The 21,301-nt window shown below is 39.7% G+C and overlaps 1 protein-coding gene across 1 annotated transcript in view; it reads left to right on the top strand.

Annotated features, from left to right (window-relative positions):
* The window catches only part of LOC127582567 (uncharacterized), a 44,261-nt gene extending 24,905 nt beyond the window's left edge, over positions 1 to 19,356 (top strand). Inside the window, 3 exon segments of the mRNA XM_052037926.1 lie at positions 13,044 to 13,226; positions 13,229 to 13,256; positions 16,882 to 19,356. Of these exon segments, the coding sequence (XP_051893886.1) occupies positions 13,044 to 13,226; positions 13,229 to 13,256; positions 16,882 to 17,089 (419 nt within the window). The 3' untranslated portion in view covers positions 17,090 to 19,356.
* The last annotated feature ends 1,945 nt before the right edge of the window (positions 19,357 to 21,301 follow it).

The following is a 21,301-nucleotide window of genomic DNA, read 5'->3' as shown; positions in this document are numbered from 1 at the left end:
GCCCAAACAGAAGGATGTCTTGGGTAGTTTGATGTCCTGTATATTGGTTGTATCAAAGATAGAGCATAGAACACTACAGCACAGAACAGGCCCTTCAGCCCACAATGTTGTGCTGACATAGCTAATCCCTTTTACCTCCAGAATGTCTAGATCCCTCTATTTTCCTCTCATTCATGTGCCCATCCAAGCCCCTCTTAAAAACCCCTAAAGAATTTGCCTCCAGCACCTTATCAGGCATTAAAGTGATGATTGACATTGATGAGTTTTTGCACTTAATGATTCATTAAAACTTTTTTTGTAATTCCAATCCTAGTTCCTCAACCAACAAAGTTATGAACTGGATTTTGTGGAACTGCAGGCTGTTCTCCATGTAAATGCCAATGACTTTGGGTTTCTTGTGCATGTGTGAACCAATGTAGATGATCCAAACATCAGTGATTCTATGGCTACATTCCACTATCTGATTGCTCATGGAGTCCAGCAATGGAGTACCTCCATTGATTTCGATACACCACAGAGAGTTCTCTATTAATTGTAGTGAAGGTGAATGGCTACAAGGTTTCAAGGTGTCAGCATTTTCATAGTTTGAAATTGTTTTTAGTGGACTTAAGCATAGAACACAGAACAGTACAGCACAGGAACAGACCCTTCGGTCCACACCGCACATGATGCCAAATTAAACTAAATCTCTTCTGCCTGCACATAATCCATATCCCTCCATTCCCTGCATGTTCATGTGTCTACCTAACAGCCTCTTACACGCCACTATCGTATCTGCTTCCACCACCACCCCCAGCTGCCCATTCTGGGCACCTACAACTTTCTGTGTAAACAAAAAAAACTTGCCCCGCACATCTCCTTTAAACTTTCCCCTCTCACTTTAAGGTCATGTCCTCTAATACTTGACATTTCTCCCCTACATATTTTAATATTTTTCTTAATTCTTTTAAAATAATTTGATTAATTTTTAAATATTTTTGAAATCATTTTGTACATTCTTGACATTAAAACAGTCTGGACAGTTTTGACTGCCATGTTAGCTGGGTGCTCAGCTTGGACGCCAGCTCAAAGATTTCCAGCAGTACACTGGGCTGGGCTTGGTCTGACCCTTCTACCCATGTGATCCAATTTACAGACAGAAGCCCCAGCTATGTTGCAAGGCTTCACTGGTGAAATCAGAGGTGTCTTTGTCCAGCAAATTCTGAACAGGGAATTTTAAGATATGCAAGAACTTAATCCAGAGATCAGCCGTGAGCAGGGGTAGCTTACCGCTGACCACAAAATTCAAGTCAATATTTTTCCTTCGTCTGGATCTAATAAAGATAATCAATTTTAATCCTGACACAGGGAACTTTCCAATTCTTCCCATCTCACTCCAGCAATGAAATGTCACTGATCGTTCCGAGCTATGCTTATACTCAAAAGCAGATTGAAGGTTTGCATTGAAAGAGAGCAGGCCGGAATCTAAGCCCTTCACGAGCAAACAGTTTGTTAGGACTGGCTCTCAATAATGCACCTCTTAAAGTGTTGCAGGGGTGGAGTCCAGGATGGCAATAAAGGATAGGGAACTGGTTGAATATGCCAGTGTTATTAGATGTGCTGATCCTACCCTCAGTTACAAATGGCACCAGGGTATTCAATAACAGCATGTCCCAATTATTATGGAGCAGTTGAAAGGTTTGCCTCTTCATTTGTTCTGTGATCACCCCTGATGTTATCCTGACCAGTAATAAATTATTGACACGATGATGACAGCTCCCTCTTTACCTCCCCAGATACATATTAAAAATTATACAAAAATTAACTGCTTTAATCTCAACCTTGTTGACGATGAGTGGGAGATACTGGTTGTGACCAAATTTAACAGTTCACTAAATTCATTAAAACATCAGGACAAATAAAGGGTCAGTCCAAGTAAAAACTTCTAGCCACCACCTTGTATTGCCAGTTATGAGTAGTAACCGAACTAAATTAATTGATTTTAAATGCTCTTTTATTTAGTTGATTTGAATATAAACATGTATTTAAAATATTAAGGAACGTAAGCAAATATTAAAACATCCTTTTAGATGATTAAAGTACAAAAACTCAAATTAAATAAAACATTTTGCCAGAATCTTTTTGAAAGGTGGAGTAGCTCCAGACATCCATGTTCCTGCTCTTCTTCTTTACGTGCTGCCTGGAAAATAAGAACATGAGAAAAGCTCTCAGCCTTGTGTGCTTTTCTAATGTTGGGAAAAGGTGGGAAAAGGGAAGTTGTTCCATCAAACCTGCCCTATGCTAGGATTGTGAAGACATTGTGATTCTCTGCTCTCTCCTTCGGCTTCAAGTCCTGACCCCATTCCATGTAATGTGGGTAAAGAAACACACAAACATTACACTTACTTAGCCATGCCAGCATCCATTTTCAGAGTCTAAACTACCTGATGCAACTAGTTTGTAACCAATCGCAAGACCCAAGGAATTGGAAAGCCAAAGGAACAGCTTTCCTAGGCTTTCATAATTCTGACCACTTTGCACACACCAGTTGCGAAGTGGAGTCACTTCTTGTGCTCATACATCCCTAACTGATTGTGTGGAACCAGAATGGTGGTGGTGTCATTAGTGAGGCTCTGCTATAGATTCCCAATATTACGTATGTTAGTGTAACAGAATGCATAATTGAATTTAAATAATTTTGTTCAAATCCACTTATTAGAGTCAGTTCATTCAATGTTGCCATTTCCCAGATCTATTATAGGCAAGCCTAACAGAGGGCCTTTGTCCATTTTCGGATCTTATCAGTGGTTCATCACCCAGCACGATTTTATTTACTTTGGAAAGAAACATGAGAGGACAGAGTTATGGCTTCAACTCGATTCTCAGGAGGGGGCTGTTTGCAGCAGAGTCTTGTTACCCAGCCCAAGCCCCATGGGGCTAACGATATGTATTGGGTTCAGATAAGCATGGGTGCAGATTTTGATAAAACAGTTGGATTCAGGTTGGGTCAGGTTCTGCCGTGGCAGCCTGGCTGGGTCTGTCAGGACAATTTTCTCAGTGTGAAAGTTACTTTCAGAAAGTTCGAGTTTCAGGTACATTTTATTTGTGGTTTCACCCTCAGCCAGGTCGATGAGATTGTTTTGAAAAAAATTAAAATTGCTTGGGGTTTAGATTCATGGTGGTTGGCTCAGGTTTGGGTCAGCTTTTAGTTTTGTACACTAGCAGATCCGTAATCAGCAGCAAAAGTTACCTGTCTTGTTGCTCACTCTCTTTGTCCGTCCGAAGAGAGAAACAGAATCATTGCACAGCTGGGTAGCCAGCTTCCTTCTCATGTCGCAGGCAGGCTGCTATGTACAATGTGTTGTCTGTGTTCCACTGCACATCAATAACTCAGACTTGACCTGTTCTGGAGAAAGGCAGCGGTACACATTCACTTGTCTGAGGAATACAGACAGATGCCCAGCTGGCGAGTTGTTTTTACTCTCGCCCTTGCCAGTAGGTCACTAGGGTATGATACCCATTAAAAGGAGGAAAATAAAGACAATTGTCAGTGCCAAACAGTCACAGGAACCGAGGAACTGACCAGTTGTCCCCTCAAATCTTCTCCAGCATTCAATGAGGTCATTATATCTGGTCCCAAACTTGGTCTTTGCTGGGTTAGATGATTATGAAGGGCCAAGGATGCTGGAAGTGACTTCAGCCACCCAAGTTCCTGCTGCCAAAGTCTACACAGAATCCACATTCCGCTGGACATCAAGTAACCCTCAAAGCTATTGGTGGATGGACACCTGAGGTGGTTCCATCACATTCTTTGACTGTTGCTTTAAAAGAGGGCTTTTAACCTGGCTATTACAATCAGGATGTTCCTTCATACAATGGACGGGAAAAGCTGGGGACACATGCAAACTCACCCTCCAATATCGTCAACATTAGTCAGACCCCTCCTTTACTGCTTAATTCCAGAGAGTTAAATAAGCACATTTCCTGGAATGTTGACATTGGCCCTTACTTCTCTCTGTACAGATACTTTCTGACCTGCTGAACGCTTCTCATTATTTCTTTTCAGATTTTAAAGCCATCACAGTTTTAAAAAGAAACATTTGGGAGTGAATGGAATGTGTGACATTCATCACTGTTAATAAGCTATGAGTAGGCTGTGTAGTCTGAGTAGCCACTGTTTTGATGTTTGGACAGGGAGCATGCTGAGCTTGGCTCCTTAATTAGGGGAATGATTGAGCTGATTGGCATTGGGATGCAGTGAGGTGTATTGCCTAGCTCACTGAAACTAAAAACATTGTGAGTAACTGAAGCATTCAGACACTTTTAAGCTAATGTGTCCACCCCATCATCAGTGACCGGACACTCTGTCCTTTTGAAATCTGAACAAAGTACAGAACCTTGAACATTATTGGGCAGCCAGTGCCTGCAAGAGAAAAGAAAGGTTAATATCTTGCAATCTAGTGGACTTTCCCATCCTGAAACACAATTTAGAAAATTAAGAGTTCATCTCATTGATCCATATAAAATTCTTAGTGAGGGTAGATGCTGAGGGGCTGTTTCAGTTGAATGGAGAATCCAGAACAAGGACTCACAATCTCAGTTTAAGAGACCTGACATTGCGAGCTGAATTAACAGGAAATTTCTTCATTTATTTAGTTGTAAATTGAAACTCTTTACTCCAGAGAGCTGTGCGTACTGAGTTGCTGAGCGTACTCAAGACTGACATTGATAGGTTTTTGGACATTGAGGGCCCCAAGTCCCAAGGAGATAAGGCAGCAGAGTGAACTTGAGGTTAACGATCAGCCATCTTCTCACTGAAAGGCAGGGCAGACTCGAGGGGCCGAATGGCCTACTCTTGCTCAGAACAAAATATTGCAATGGAAGTCTGAAATAAAAAATGTAGAATTATGCAGAAATCATTCAGAAGCTCAGGCAACATCTGTAGACTGAGAAGCAGCATTTTCTGATTTTATTTTTGTTCTAATATGTTTTTTTTAATCCTGCTTTTGCTTTCAGATGCCAACCAACCCATGTCGTGATCAGAGCATTTTCTGTTTGTATTTCAAATTACAACATGAATTGAGCAGGCAATGCTGGAGCAGGGTGTTAGTGAGGCTCATGTGAATTAATCCATCTGGTAGGCTCCCCTTCCCCAACACCACCATTGCCCTGCTCACCATCCACCCACCCCCTGTCCACCCCACCCCACCCCACCCCACCCCACCCAGTCTGGACTATTCCTCACTGGGCTTCTCTGCTACCCCTCCAATTGGTAATTGGTTTATTATTGTCACATGTACAGTGAAAAGTTTCTGCGTGCCATCCAGACAGACATTACAGAAGTACATTGTGGTAGTACAAAAGGAAAGAAAAAACAGAATGCAGAATATAATGTTACAGTAACAGAGAAAGTGCAGTGCAGGTAGACAAATACAGTGCAAGGGCCATGGCAAGGTAGATTAGGAGATCAAGAGTTCAGGAGTTCATCTTTAGCGTATGAGGTCTGTTTAACAGTCTGATAACAACAGGGTAGAAGCTGTCCTTGAGCCTGGTCTTCTCGAGCTCTAGTATCTTCTGCCCGATGGGAGGGGGGAGAAGAGAGAATGATCGGGGAGGGAGGGGCCCTTGATTATGTTGGCTGCTTTTCCTGGGCAGCGGGAAGTGTAGACAGCATCAGTGGAGGGGATACTGGTTTGCATGATGGACTGGGCTGCATTCACAACTCTCTGCTGTTCCTTGCTGTCTTGGGCAGAGCAGTTGCCATACAAAGCTGTGATGCAGGCGATAAGATACTTTCTATGGTACATCTGTAAAAATTGATGACAGTCATCGGGGACATGCCAAATTTCCTTAGCCTTCGGAGCAAGTAGAGGTGCTGGTGTGTTTTCCTACGATCTAACTGAAGAGGTGTTCATACATCATTGCATACTAAACATAGGCTATACATGGTAGCAAGAAAGGGATATTACAATGAATTTCACAGAGGCTCTTGAGGTTCACTTTAACTGAAGAAAGCAAGCCTTATTGAATGCCTGGGCTACTATTTAGCAAGAAGGATTCCACTTTTTAGGGAGCACCACAGGAAACGTTTTAACAGTGGAGGGCTGCGCTGTAAAACAGTGCCTGGGGCTGCACTAAAACAGGAAGTAATGAGGCAGGAGTATGGTCTGACTGTGCTATTAAAGACAGAATAGAATACATTTCAATAAGGGGCTATACTTGTTTCCGACACTAAATAGAAGACCAAGAAATATTTCCTCTTCCCTGTGGGAGGTGTGTTCTCTGGTGTAACAAGTTAAATGTTTAGGGATTTCAAGGAGAGAGCCAATGTGATGGTTCCATGACATCACAGATCCACTGCACAGACCTTCCCAATGCTCGAAGCATTGTGTTTTTCCTTTAAATGATCCCAAACTTTATTATTCCTTTAATATTTTTCAAGCTTTTCTGGGTAAGGACTTTTCCTCCTAGAGTTATCGTGATCAGTTACTATTTGAGGCAGTTAGCTCCTTAGCCTGACAGAGACCAACAGATGACCTTTAATTCAGATTCAGAGAAACAGTTCACAGAATTTTGCCAATGAGCCTTTCCTCCTTATCCTTGCAGCAGTCTTACAGACCCATAGGACAAGGGAGGATTGTCCTCCAAGGAGAAATTAAGGAAGCTTTTCCTAAATATTCATTGGAGCTCAGAAGAAAAAGAGGTGATCTAATTGAAACTAATATTTTTCAGAGGGGGGGTTGATAGTGTTGATTCTAAGAGGCTGGAGCACTTAGAAGTTGGGTTAAAACCCAAAAATAAGAGTCTGCCTTTTAGGGTTGAGACAAGTAGACATTTCTCCTCTCAGAGACCTGTAAATCTGTAGAGTTCTCTCTTCTACATGATGATGCTAGGTTTGAGTAATCTCAAGACTGAGATTGATAGATGTTGGAATAGCAATGAAATTGTAGAAAATATAGATTGAGCAAGAAAGTGGACTTGCAGTATAGGGCTGGCCATGATCTTATTGAATGACAGAATAGGCTTGAAGGACTATGGCCTACTCCTGCTTCACTTGGTATTGGTATTGTTTTATTATTGTCACGTATACCGAGATACAGTAAAAAGCTTTTGCTTGAATGTCATCTAAACAGATATGTACGCCTTCCATACATCAGTGCACTGAGGGAGTAAAAGGGAATACAAAATGCAGAATATAGTGTTGCAGTTACAGAGAAAGTGCAGCGCAGGTAGAAACTTTGAAGCTCCTTGCCCATCTCTGAGATGTGAAAGCTGTTGTTAGCTGTTCCGTTTGATTAAGTAAAAACGAAGTGCTGAACAAGCAGGGATTTCAACAAAAACTTGAATTTAGTGAGGCCCCTTTTATCAATTTACTAAAAATCACAAGGGGCCTCACAGGAGACTACTCAACTATATTTTGACAGATATTAGAGGTGCTTGGTCAAAGGAGGAGATATTAAAGGAAGTCTGAGAGGTAGGGAGGCAGGAAGGTATTTCCAGACCTTAGGGATTTGGCAGCTGAAACCATGACCACTATTGCTGGGGCAAGAGAAAGAAGCCATGACCAATACACCATGACCAACACTGCGGGAAATCTTTAAGCAGTAGAGTGACCTGTCCCAGTAATTGCTGCTGAAAGAAAATTCCAAAAACACATTGCAGATTGAAAGAGTATTTCAAAATACAATCGTTCCATCTCAGGAACCATGGGGTTTAAATTACAATCTGTAATAACGTTTAATGCACTTGTATCAAGTTGCTATGTCCAGAAATTCAACAGAAGCACTCAGTGATTTGTTCGGTGTAATGCCTCTGTTAAAATACCCCAGATTTAGTGGTTCATCTGACAGTACTGAAGACAGTGAATTAGAAATGGGCATAAGATTTATGTAGTCCCAATGTCATTTCTGGCATTTCTGTTTGGAAAGAGGAGCCAACTACTCATATGACAACAATTACTACAATTCATAATTATTTTGCCAATGGTAAATCATTGGGACATTCTAAAGGGTAGTGTATGGTTTTTTATTGAATTTACCCAATCTGCAGGATGATCCAAATTTCAGCCGTGCAACCAAATAATTACTTTTGAAGGGCAACATTGTTAAAAGGCAAACGCAGCATTGCCAATGATGTACAATTGTTAATAAAAAAACAATCTGATTTAGTGAGGTTTTGCACCACTTCTCATAAATCAACCAAGGGCCTTTGCACATAATCTCTGGTTTACTGTTGGAATTATAGAAATACAGCACTAGTAAGGCCATTGGGTCCATTGTACATTTGCTGTCCCAGCTCTTTGATTGGTGTTATGTCCACTAATCCTTTCCCTCATAAGCTATTACAGTTAGTTCTGCTATAATGCTTATTTCCATGATGTGGATTGGTTATAACATGATTGATGGATTAAGGAACACTATTTGCATTACGCAGGCCACATTGGTTACTGCGGGATCACGAAAAACCTGTTTAGATCTGTGCTTTTAAGGCAACCACAGCCTGTTCTACTCTAATGCGACTTACTATAATGCAAGGTTTCTTAGGAACATAAACTGTTGCATTATAGCAGAACTACCTATGTATTCCTTCCAGGTTAAGTCTGTATTCTTTAGAGTTTACAAGAACGAGAAGTGATCTTAATGAACCAAATAAGATCCCAAGGGGGCATCACAGAGCAGACGTTGAGATGTTCTCACTAGTTGAAGAGTCTAGATCAAGGGGGACATATTTTCAGGATAAGAAGCTGATCATCTGAAACCAAGATTTAGTGAATCTCTCGAATTCTCTGTCCCAGATAGTTGTGAAGGCTAGATTATTCAAAGTAGCTAAATTTTTGAAAGATTGGGGAATTGGAGGGCTATGGGGTATTGACACAGAGGATGAGTGGAAGGCTTGGACAGATCAGCGGTCATCATATTGAATGGTGGGGCAGGTTTAAGGGGCCTACTCCTTTTCCTACTTGTGTTCCTGTTCGACCATTTAGTAAATTCTTGTCTGATCTTTTAGCTCAGCACCATTTTCCTATCTTAAACCCATATCCAATTGATATCCAAAAATCTATCAATCCATATTCTGACTATACTCAGCAATTGAGCCACCACATCCATGTAGGGTAGAGGGTTCTAGAGACTCACTACCTCTGGTGGAGAGATCTTCCTGCTTATGGCCAACCTCATATTTGAGACTATGGCCTTAGGTTTAAACAACCAAGCCAGCGGAAGCATCATCCCTGCATCTATCCCATCACGTCCTGTATGTTTCAATGAGATCATTTCTCATTCTTATAATCTCAACAGGATATAGGCCCCAGTCTTCATAATCTCACCTCATATGGCAAACTACCTTCCAAGTATCATTCTGTTCTACTCCTGCTATCACATGTATATCCTTCCTTTGTTTATGAGGGAAAGGATTAGTGGACATAACACTAATCAAAGAGTTGGGATAGCAATGCCAATGGACCCAATGGCTTTACTAGTGCTGTATTTCTATAATTCCAACAGTAAAACTGAGATTATATGCAAAGGCCCCTTGTTGATTTATGAGAAGTGGTGTAAAACCTCACTAAATCAGGTTGTTTTTATTAACAATTATACATTATCGGCAATGCTGCGTTTGCCTTTTAACAACGTTGCCCTTTAAAAATAATTATTTGGTCGCAAGACTGAAATTTGAATCATCCTGCCTCTCCTGTGAATTGACTGTTAATGAGGGTGCTGCAGTATTCAATGGGTCGAGACCATTTCTACTATCTTATCTGAGGAAGGGTAGCAATGTAGGAATTTGCCTGATACAAAAATACATATTTTAATTAAAGATTAATTTCAGTAGTTACAAAAGGATGTGAAAATGAAAACACTTTCCCATTAAACAGACGGAATAAAGTCACAATATTCCAGGTGCAGTCTCACCCTATGTAATTGCTCTTGTATGCAAATCATCTTGCAATATTATGGCCAACATACCAGTTGCTTGCTGTGCCTGTTTGCTAATTGCTTGCTGTAGCCGCATGTTAACTTCCAGTGACTCGTAACCAGGTCCTTCTGAACACCAACGATTTTGAATCTCCCATCATCTAACCAGTGTTCTGTATTTCTATTATTTCTACCAAAGAGGTGGCCTCACATTTTTTCCATATTCTATTCCATCTGCCACATCATTGCCCATATATTTAACCTTCTATATCCCCCCTTAATCTTTTTGCATCTTCCACAAATGCACACTACCACCCCATTTTTGCACTGAAGGATGAAAGGAGAGATTTGGAGAATTCCAGAGCTGGGCAGCTGAAGGCGTAAACAGCACTTGGTGTGAGTTAGGACAAGTGCAGCAGGTTTTAGAACATAGAACATAGAACAGTACAGCACAGCGACAGGCCTTCGGCCCACGCTTTTGTGCCAATCTAATTAAACTTGTAATTAAACGCCTAACTAACTAATCCCTTCTGCCTACCAAATGTCCCATATCTCTCCATTCTCTGTTTGAAAGACCTCCTTTACAAAGAATAGAACAAGTGATGCCAGTCAGGAATGCTTCAGGATAAGCAAGTCTAGAGATAACAAAGGCATATTTGAGGGTTTCAGCAGCTGGTGGGCTGAGGAAAGGGTAGAGTTGGACAATGTTACAGAGTGAAGGCTGCCTCTCCTGTTGAATTGACTGTTAATGAGGGTGCAACAGGATTCAACGGGTCAAGATCATTTCTATTATCTTATCTGAGGAAGGTAGCAATGTAGGAATTTATTTCTTGAATATAAAAATATATATTTTAATTAAACTTTAATTTCAGTAGTTACAAAAGAACGTGAAAAATGAAACACATTCCCATTAACAGACAGAATAAAGTTTAGATATGACAGAGTTAGAACTCCATTCTTTCCTAAGAAATTCCACATTTAAAAGTATTTCATAGAATTTACAACTAGAATACAGCAAAAAAGCAGTTGTTCAGCCCACCCAGCCTGTGATAATGTTTATGATTTACTTCAGCTTATCCTGTATTCACTCCTATCTTACTCTGTAATGCTCTATTTTTGCCATGATGTGCTAAACTCTCTCCCCTATAATGTTCATCTAACCTCTCCCTGTGTAGCATGTTCCACATTGCTCCCACTTTCAGGGTGAAGGACTGGTTAGTTTTCCATTTAAGATGTACTTGGGTAGAAATTGTAGACTATAATAAAAATATTTTACACATTCATATAATATTATGAATATTATAGGGATATCTTGACTGCACAATCTACCTCATTATGGCCTTGCACCTTATTGTCTACCTGCACTACACTTTCTCTGTAACCGTAACACTATTCTGCATTCTGCTATTGTTTTCCCTTGATCTGTATGGACGGCATGCAAAACAAAGTTTTTCACTGTACCTCGGTACATGTGACAATAATAAACCGATTTACCAATTTGATGATTGCTATTTTAATAAATGCATTAACCTGCTTATTTCTGGCTAACTCTTCCAATAAATCAGTGTGAAATGCCATTTCAGCCTACTACATTCCTCTCTTCATATAGTTGTAATTCTGTTTTACTCCCACTCAGTGAGTTTTATTTTCCATTTTGTCTCCTACTGCCTTTCTTTCTGTACATTCTCTTACATTACATGGAAATCCCTGTAGATCCCTTCTCATCTCTTTCTCTCCCTCCTGAAAAGATTTAATTCCATTGCCTCCAAACACTTTTTATCTTCTACTTTATGGGGAACACCTCACATCAGTTCTTCATTTAATTATTACTTAGACCACAGGACCTTCTCTCCATTTCCTGATCTCCCGCCTCCAATATGTGGTCAAATAACCCATCTTTTGGTACCACCTTTGATGACACTTTCTAGCATTGCCCATACCCTAACAAATCTTGAGAATGGACTGTCTTCCAAAGTAATCCTTTTTATACTGACTGAATAGCCACAATTTCAGACAAAATAAACAATGTCTTTGACTCCCTCAATAACAGAGAACCCATCCTGTTCACCTCCCCAGGACCTAGAGAAGGCATGAACCTGTAATTGCTTTCTCTGTTGAAACAAAAATAAATCAAGGTTATTCCACAGTGACAGCGATGGATAACCCTGAGCCTCAATGGACATTTAAGATGCCTTTCAAAGGTTCAGTGTAATCCATCTGGTCCAAGGATCTTTGTTGTGCTTAATTAATTAATGCTTTAATTTCATACGAAGATTTTAGGTTGCTATATTGGTCGTGACAGTGAAGCTGGGACTGGCTGAATGAGTCACCATTGAATTAATTATAAAATAATAATTACAAAATAACATTCCACCAATGGACTGCTTTGTCATTTGACTCAGGGAAGGCTCATGTAAAAAAAATAGCTTTTCCAAAAATGTTGCAGGTTATCTTCACAGTATATATTGACATTATGTCCTCTTTCATTTTTGAGTTGTAATAGTCAACATTGTTACAATAGCTGAAAGAGGAATTTTATATGAATCCACTGCCACTGATCCTCCATTGTGTATCAATCATCCATTTCCAGTGACTGGATCTTTTTGTCTTTCTATGTGCAAAACAAAGCTCATAGCCTCTATTGTTGGGGACAAAGGTAGCAGTTGCATTGGAACACAAGTTCCTCTCAAGGCGCACACATCCTGATTTTGACATAATTCGCTCTTGCGGGATTACAATCCTGGCATTCCCTTCCCAGCAGTATTTTGGGATTGTTTTCACTTTATGGATTGCAACAGATCGAGTAGATGGCTCATAACCGTTTTCTCAATGAAACTAGTTGGCAGCCTTGCTAATAACACTCAGATAAACTGAGACAATCTCTTGCACCCTTAATTCTTTATGGAGTTTATGGCCAGGATTAATCCCTTCACATTGGCACACCATGTTGAAAAGTCATTGCACCATCTCATCTGAGCAATTTTTATCTTCAACCTAAAGACACATTCAAATGGATTATTAACAGTTTCTTACAATTTTATAATGCAAAATATCTTGAGTTGAAAATGTTGATAGAATTCTTTTCGGTCATGGTTTTGCTGCTCGTGATCTGACTGACTCTTGATTTTGATCTCATTTGATCTTTTCCAGGTGTTGTGATAGGTTCTCTGTCCCGGCTTTGCTCTACTGCCATCGATCCCTTGGACACTAATGTTCGTGCTGTTCTTATTCATCAGAGATATGTTGGCAATTCCATTGAACAGTTTATAATCTACTTTATCAACATGGCTGTTATGGCAACCTACCTTCATCAGGAGCACCTGAAGATCATTCCATATTATCTGGGCTCTTTGCAGTGGCAAGGTGATAACCAATATGAAGTAGGCATTGCTGGTGTCGTTATGAGTTTCTCAAAGGCTAACGGTGGCCGAGTTCTCCCAATGGACTGCTCAGTGTGAGTGAGCACACATACAAGGATTTACTCAAGGGCGTATCTTTACATTGAGTCAAGTTCAACTGGGGTAGCAGAACTAGTACCATCAGGCTTAAGGAATTGTGCAAGTAGTATTAGCCAGTTTTCCAGTCCTTACCACCATCCAATAGGATCTGTGTGAGTGGCCTCTGTTGTGATACCTTACATAATAATATGGCATGAAACTTGGAATTGTGAAGAGGGTTGTAATAGATTGCAAGAAGACATGGGTTGGCTGATAGATAGGCAGACAGGAGACAGACAAAGAGAAGTGTGCAGAAAGAAAAGGAAACACACAATATAGACTAATATGCAAAACTAAATATAGACTAATTAGCAGTGCTCTAAAGTGATATATGCATAAATCTTTGGAAGTTGTGGAACATGTTGAGTGGGTCATTAGTCAGGCATATGGGATTCTAGGTTTTATATTTCTAGACCCAGCATACAAAAGCAGGAATATTATGTTGAATCTGTATAGAAAACTCATTAGGCTACAACTGGAGTATTGCATCCAGTTCTGGTCACCACAATTTAAGAAGGATCATAGGTCCTAGAGATGGTTCCACAGATGAGAGATTTCAGCTCTGAGTTTAGCCTGGAGAAATTGGAGTTATTTTACTTAGATCAAAGAAGGTTTAGACGAGATCTCATAGAGATATACAGGTTTGTGACAGCTTAATATAAGTTAGAGGGGAGCTATCCCAATTAGAGCAGATCCTCCTCTATTTCCAGGGATAGGGGAGGGAGTGTTGTTGAACATAGATTTAAAAGATTTAAAAGACAAAGCAAAAGATACAAATGGAGATATGAGAAAAAAATCATAGAAATTAGTGATGATCTGGAATTCGCTGCCTATGAATGAAGTGGAAACAGAATCAATCAGGGCTTTTAATTGTATAGATGCTTAAGGAAAAAAGCTTGTAAGACTTTAGGGAAAGAGTGGTGCTGTGGGGCTAATGGGGTTGCTGGATACTGATATGGATTCAATGGTCTGAATAGTTTTCTTCTGCTTCATAACAATTCTCTAAGTCTATAAGTAGTATGACAACCCTCTCCCTGTTGGCCCACACGTAAAGAAGGGTCATGTTTTGACTGATTAGGAACAGTGATTGCATCCATTCTCTGAATTGGAGCCTGGCTACCTGACTCCAACCTGATGGAACCTGACTCCATGTATCAGATACAAGTTAGGTCAGGCCTCCCAAAAATTATAGGCCCTTGGGCTCCAATCAGATCAGGTGAGCCAACTCTTTGTAAGTAAATGCACCAAAGGTCAGTACTTAGAGCCTGACTCCCTGTCCCAAGTCCTTTGGGATCAATGTGGGATTGGTTGGGTATATTAAAAATATAATTCCTCAGACTCGGTTCAGGTTGGAATTGGCCATAGTTGGATCAGGTTTTAATTTTATCCCCAAGCAGATTCTTACTCTGAATTGGTTAATTTGCTTGGTGGTAATAGGACCACTTTATGTTTAATTATACCTGTGTTTCAAAATAGATTCAGTTTTACTGCATCAGTTTGCTAGAATTGCTGTAAATGTTTGCAGATTTTGTAAATGCCTTATGATAAATCTACCTAGACCAAGCTGTAAATCTCAGATTTACACATCATGCTGTTACTAAGAACCTGGAACATATTATGACACATTTGGATTCTGCTAATAGGAACTTTATAACCCACCAAAATGCATATAACACCCGTTAATGGACAACTCACACATCTACCTATTTAACAGGAATCTGAAATAAACACAGACATTTATCCAACACATTACCAAGCTTCTTAAACACACAAAAATCAATGAGGGGAACATGAAGGAATTATTTACAGTAGTGCATTCGCAATTAAATAATCCTTGAAATCTCAACACATAGATACCACTTAGTTTACCTATTGTATCCAACCAAGAGATATCTACTCCAGGCTCATATTTCTCCATATTTTAAAAAAAAATTTCTTATATGTATGTTTCTCTTTGCCTTTTATGTGTGGCTTTTATTGTTCATTTGAGGTATGAAGAAGCCATTGTAATGACCACCATTTATTGTCCATCTCTAATTGCCCCGGAGAAGGTGATGATAACTTGCCTTCCAAAATCACTGCATCCCACCAGCTATGGTGCTCACACTGTCCTGTTAGGCAGGCAGTTGCAGGATTTTGACCAAACAGTGAGAAGAAACCATGATTAAACATCCAATTACAACTGAGATGGTGGTACTTCCATGCACCAGCTACCCTTAATTCTTCTAGCTGTAGATATCATGAGTTTGGGTGGTGCTATTGAAGAAGGCTCATTGAGTTGCTGCAGATTGCAAATGGCAAACACTTCAACCATGGTACGCTGCTCACAGAAGATTTATTAAGAGGGGTTTAAACAGTTTGGGTCTGCATTCTTTAAAGTTTAGAAAAATGAAGGGTGAAACTTATTGAGACATACTAGATCCTGGGGGCATGACAGGGTAGACATTGAGATGTTTTTTTACTAGTGGGAGAGTCTCAAATGAGGGGACATAGCCACAAGATAAGGGGCTGGTCATTAAAATGGGAATGTGTAAAAATTTCTTTTCACAGAGGGAGTGAATCTCTGGAATTCTCTGTCCTATTAGGGCTGTGAAGGCTAGGTCATCAGAAGTACTTAAGGTGGAAGTAGATAAATTTTTGAAAGATTAAGTGCTATGGGGAAATAGTACAGAAGAGGAGTTGAGGCCAACATAGATTCGCTATGGATATATTGAATGGCAGGCAGGCCACATGGCCCATTCCTGCTCCTATTTTCTTGAGTTCTTGAAGGTTCAGGATGGTGGTTGGGGTGCTGATCAACTGAACTGCTTTGTCTTGGTTAGTGAGTATCTGTACCAATCCAGCCAGGTGCTGAGTATTCCATAACACTCCTGATTTGTGTCTTGTTAGATGCTAGAAAGTTTATGGGCTACCAGGGGATAAGTTGACAGGAATTTGACAAGCTCTTGATATTGTACTCCATCTTTCCATCACTCTTTTCTTTAATACATTCATAACATTATAATCACACAATTACTAGTGTACCAAGTGGTGGAAATAACTTTCTGTTCGTCCCTTGGTTTTGAATACTACTGTTTGTTCCCTCTTATCCTGCCACCAGAACAAAGCAAGTTATATTCTTACAGTTTTATTCAAGTTGTATGAAAGAGAGTAACAATTTCCAGAATATACTTAGTGCTTTCTTAGACAAGTGCAGATTGACATACACATGCTGATGCACACACTCAGTTCCATACCTACATGGACATAAGTACACTGACACACTCAAAAGCAAATTATCACAGATACTGGAAGTCTGAAGTAAAAGTTGAAATGCTTAAAACACTCAGTTGGTCAGACAAGATCTAGGAGTAAAAGAAATACCATTTTGGGCCTTTCAATAAAACAAAACACAAATACACAGATATGCACATGCATACACACCCGGTCAACCGATTTGTCGAAGATCCTGATTATATCATTTAGCTTATAACTGATGCAATTTCTTACAGGTTGCTATATTGGATTACAGCTGGATTGAGCAGTGCCTATCGTGGATTTGGATTTGGGCTGACATTTTTCCCAACCTTGGCGATGCTGGCCTACAATTGCTACTGCATGTATGAACTGGGATTAGATCACTACTTTATCCCACCTGAGAGAGGAGGGCCAACACGAGCTCCTGCACCAAGACTGAGATGGTGGGGCCTCGGGGGTTGAATGCTCCAGGGCAGACAATTTACACCTCATCCTGGAGGATTAGATTAGTATATTATGTGAACACGAGCATACAGAGAATGCTGAGAAATGATAGCACTATTAGTTTTTGAGATTTGCTCATTGGAGTTTAAATTATGAATATCAGATAGATTGCAGTGTTGTGACTACCTTAACAAGAATTCAGCTTACCTGGAGTTCGGACTCCCCTATATACTTTTAGCTGACAATAAGAGATGATTGATCTTTGTCCATACATGTTTTGTGCCTGTCTAAACATAAAACTAATTCCCTCTTTTGTTTAATTCAGTTCAAGTTTTACGGTTTTCTTGAACATCCTTCACATCCCACAACTGGAGCCACTTAAATGCTTAAGGACATTTATGATTGACAAATAAGCTAAGGGTTATATTTAGATTTATTGTCCAGATCATATTACACTTCTTGCTTTCAATGGACAACTCACAAACCTTAAAAATTAGCCACGCAATTCTTTCCTTCAATCCAGTATTATCATGAGTCTCTTCAAATGAGAGATTTGTAAATTCCTTAGTCTCTGCTCTGAATTACTACTGTCTTATTTCAGGGTCTGTTTAGGAAACTCTGCAAAAATGCCCACTGCAGGATTTATGAAATAGCAGCCTGAAATTCTGAGATTTAGCACTTGAGGCATTCTATAATTCCACTATGCCTGTAGTGGTCCAGTTCAGGGATACTGCAATCAAAGGGTAGGCTGTAGAATTAAACACAGATTACCAACACAGATTTCCAGTATTTACTTACAAATATATACTCAGGATGCCCCTAACTGGATTATGATAACTCAGGGCTCTAATTGCTGTAAAATATAATGCATTGAATGTACCAGCATAAAGATTCCAGTGTCTGGATGGTAGGAACATAATGATTTCAATAACCATCAGGTTAGCATGCTGTAAAGAACCTACATGACCTGGAACCTATGCAGAATGTATGGTAAGATGTCATCTTCTAACTAAAGACAACATAACCCAGTATTATTAAGATTTCCAGCAGCAATAAAATATTGCCCATAGCACATGAATTAATAAATGGGAAAGTTTTATATTCTGATGTATATTGGAACATTTAGTGAAGAATAGCACTCAGAATGTTTTGAAGTTGGTCACATTCCTACCCTGTGGACTGATGGCATTACTAATTGATTATCAGCCAGGCTACTCCTATTAGTTGTTAATCTCATGGGGTTAAAACTCCGAACCATTTCCCACCAGTAAGCCTGGTCAGCACAAAAACTCACAGTAAAGAATAAATAACATAAATTTGAAGGATGTAAACTATCACATCTGAAGCTTCCAGCTGTTTGACAAGGGGCCCATTACCATTGAATATCTTAAAATATGCTGTTACTTCAAGGGTTTATTGAGGTCTTTATGCTGGGTGGATGCACAAATATAATGTAAACCAGGCACACAGACATCATAGCACTATTAAGCATTATTACTGGTTATGATGAAGAAAATATTTCACATTGGAATTCAGAAAAAGAGCTCATTCATCAATATTTCCTATGTCAAGGCACTGTAGTATGTGGCTGCCTATTTTCCAGAGGATAAGCTCCTGTATATAACACTGAGAGCACGGGTAACTCCAGGCAAATTCAAACAGAGCAAGCCTTCTCAGAATCTGACCTTTCTGTTGCAACCCATAACCACCACATCTCATTCATTCCATGTCCAGAGATCTTTCTTCACCGTGAAACTTACATATGGAGTCAAAAATAACAGTGTAGGACATCACCAAATTTGAAAAGATAAAGGAGACTATTAGACAGCGACTAATGAATGCCAAACCTGGGTTTTCAAAGCCTGAAGGCGCAGCAGAGGACAGACAGAGGAGAAATGAATGCTGAGACCTTAGGAAACAATGGGTGTCCAAGCAATAAGTCTCAATTTTAAACCGAGGAAGAAGGCTGTTTGCCAAAATTATTGATTTTTCATAAAAAATGTGCATCACTTAAAGCCAGTAGCATGGCAAATGTGGATCATATTTCTCCTGAGGACTTTTGTATCTATAAAAGTGAATTGTTTGTGGTTTATTATAGATCTAGTTTTAACTTAAAAGGTTACTTTTAAGTATAGAATTAGCCATTTTTATATGAAGAGTTTAGATATCTTTGCCTACATAGGACTTTGATTCAGCCATAAATTGTGTTGGGAAATTAGTAATGTAGCTTAATCTAAAGCCTCTAAGACTGTAAATATCGAATAAAGTTATTGCATTTAATCTCATTAAAATTATACGATGTATTTTAAATGCCAGTGTGAATTATATGGTGCAGTGCTCTTCTTTAAATCAGTGTTGTTCGTTAAGTGTCTCAAAGGTCACTTGAAAAGGTCATTCAACCTCACCTGCGTTTCTCCAGGTTGCTGTTGTGTTTCTCTTTCTTGCCTCTGGCTGGCTGGGTGCTGGGATGTTTCTGAAGCCTGGACGTCAGAATTGGAGGAAGAAAGGGAGAAGATGTATAGGTTCTTCAGAGAACTCAATGCAAAGGGTTGGACGCTACTCTTTCACCTCTGGTACTAGGTTTGAATCTACTCCAGACACACAGTGCTGGAAGAACGGTTTTTCAGCCATTTCATGGGCTGAATTTGCACTGCCTGAATTCTGACGTAGACTTTGTGCAGACAGCAAAAAAAACTCAGAGGTTGACACATCTTGATAATCATTGAGGTCAGGAAATGACAAGCGAGGGATTGGGAAATGCTGTTGCTTTTCTGAAGTTGAGGTGTTCTGATATATTGCTTGGCTCTCTTGGGTAACACTCTTGCCTCTCGATCAAAAGGTTATGCATTCAAATCCTGTTCCACAGCCTTGGAGAGAATCTAACCTAATATTCCACTGGGTTGTTGAGAGAAAATTGCAGTTAGGGATTCCCTGTTGACCCTCATCATCTCTGAAGGGGCGCTGTCTTGTGGATGAGAAATTAAACCAATAAATTTTCTTCCTCAGGTTATGTAAAATATTTTCATGCAGTAATAATGAAAAAGAGCAATGGAATTTCTCCTAGTATCCTGGGCAATATTGATCCCTCAGCAAACATCACAAAAACAGATTGTCTGGTCACTGCTGTCTCTGCTACCTTGCTGTACAAATGATGGCTGCCACATTTCCCACAACTATAACAGTGGCACACTTTAAAAAATCCTTCATTGGCCGCAAAGCATTTTAGGATGTCCTGGCACTGCAAGAGGCTATAGAAATGCATGCTCCCTTATTCTGTAAGGTTTATATATAATAATGAATATGTAGTGATGAAACTGCATATCCAAATTGTGCTGTGTTGTATACTTACTGCCTTATTTCACCACAGGATTATTCACCAAAAGTCTAATAGTAAGACATTTTCTCAGAAATGTCCTTGTTCCAAGGCTGTTGCTCCATCAAAAGTGTTGCAGAAATTATGTTTAGGTGCAAAAGCAGCCCAGATTGCGCCAGTCTGCAACATACAACTCTTGGAGATATACTCAATGAATGTGTGTCATGTGATAAGGTATAACTTCTTATACATATAACAATAAAGGAGGAGGTCATTTAACACATCAGGTTCATGCTGTCTTCTGATATATTGTATCAGCGATTGCTGTTAGTTGGGTGTTGCCACTAAAGAATATTTGGTGAGAAACTCTATCCTGAGTACTTGCCTTTAAAATGTTGATAGGGAGGAGCCTGAGGAAGTTACACAGCCTAAACTTGCCTTCATTTAAAAAATACATTAAATTTAAAAGCAGCCTTACAAATAGAATTCAAACCTAATGCCATCTGGAATGCAGTTCCTCCAGAACTAAAGGCTGCAGCCTGCAAGGTTAAAGGGATACATTTTATACTGCCTCAAGTTATATTAATCTTGCTAATTTATCATAATCACACAGGTCCTGACTCACTGAGAAAAAAACATCTGGTTTCGTATTTAAATATCCAAAGAATTGGAAAGGTTGAATCTCCGGCTCTTCAGATATTTACAATAGCAGCTTGTGAGTTGCCCCCACACTGCTGATTGGTCCTCATGCCGTCACCATACACAAGAAATTCACACCATATTGACTGCCAGTTTCCTAAACGTGCTGACTGCGTGCAGGGTCCCACCGGCAACATCAGGGCCAGGTCGAAATTTACCCTCTAGCACTTCCTTATGTTAGGAGCTCAATTTTAAGTTGTCCAGATGGGCTTCAATTT

This window comes from Pristis pectinata, chromosome 24, assembly GCF_009764475.1.
Source record: "Pristis pectinata isolate sPriPec2 chromosome 24, sPriPec2.1.pri, whole genome shotgun sequence".
Lineage (NCBI taxonomy): Eukaryota > Metazoa > Chordata > Chondrichthyes > Rhinopristiformes > Pristidae > Pristis > Pristis pectinata.
The sequence above is the reverse complement of the archived record's forward strand: the minus strand, read 5'-3'. Positions and strand labels throughout refer to the sequence as shown.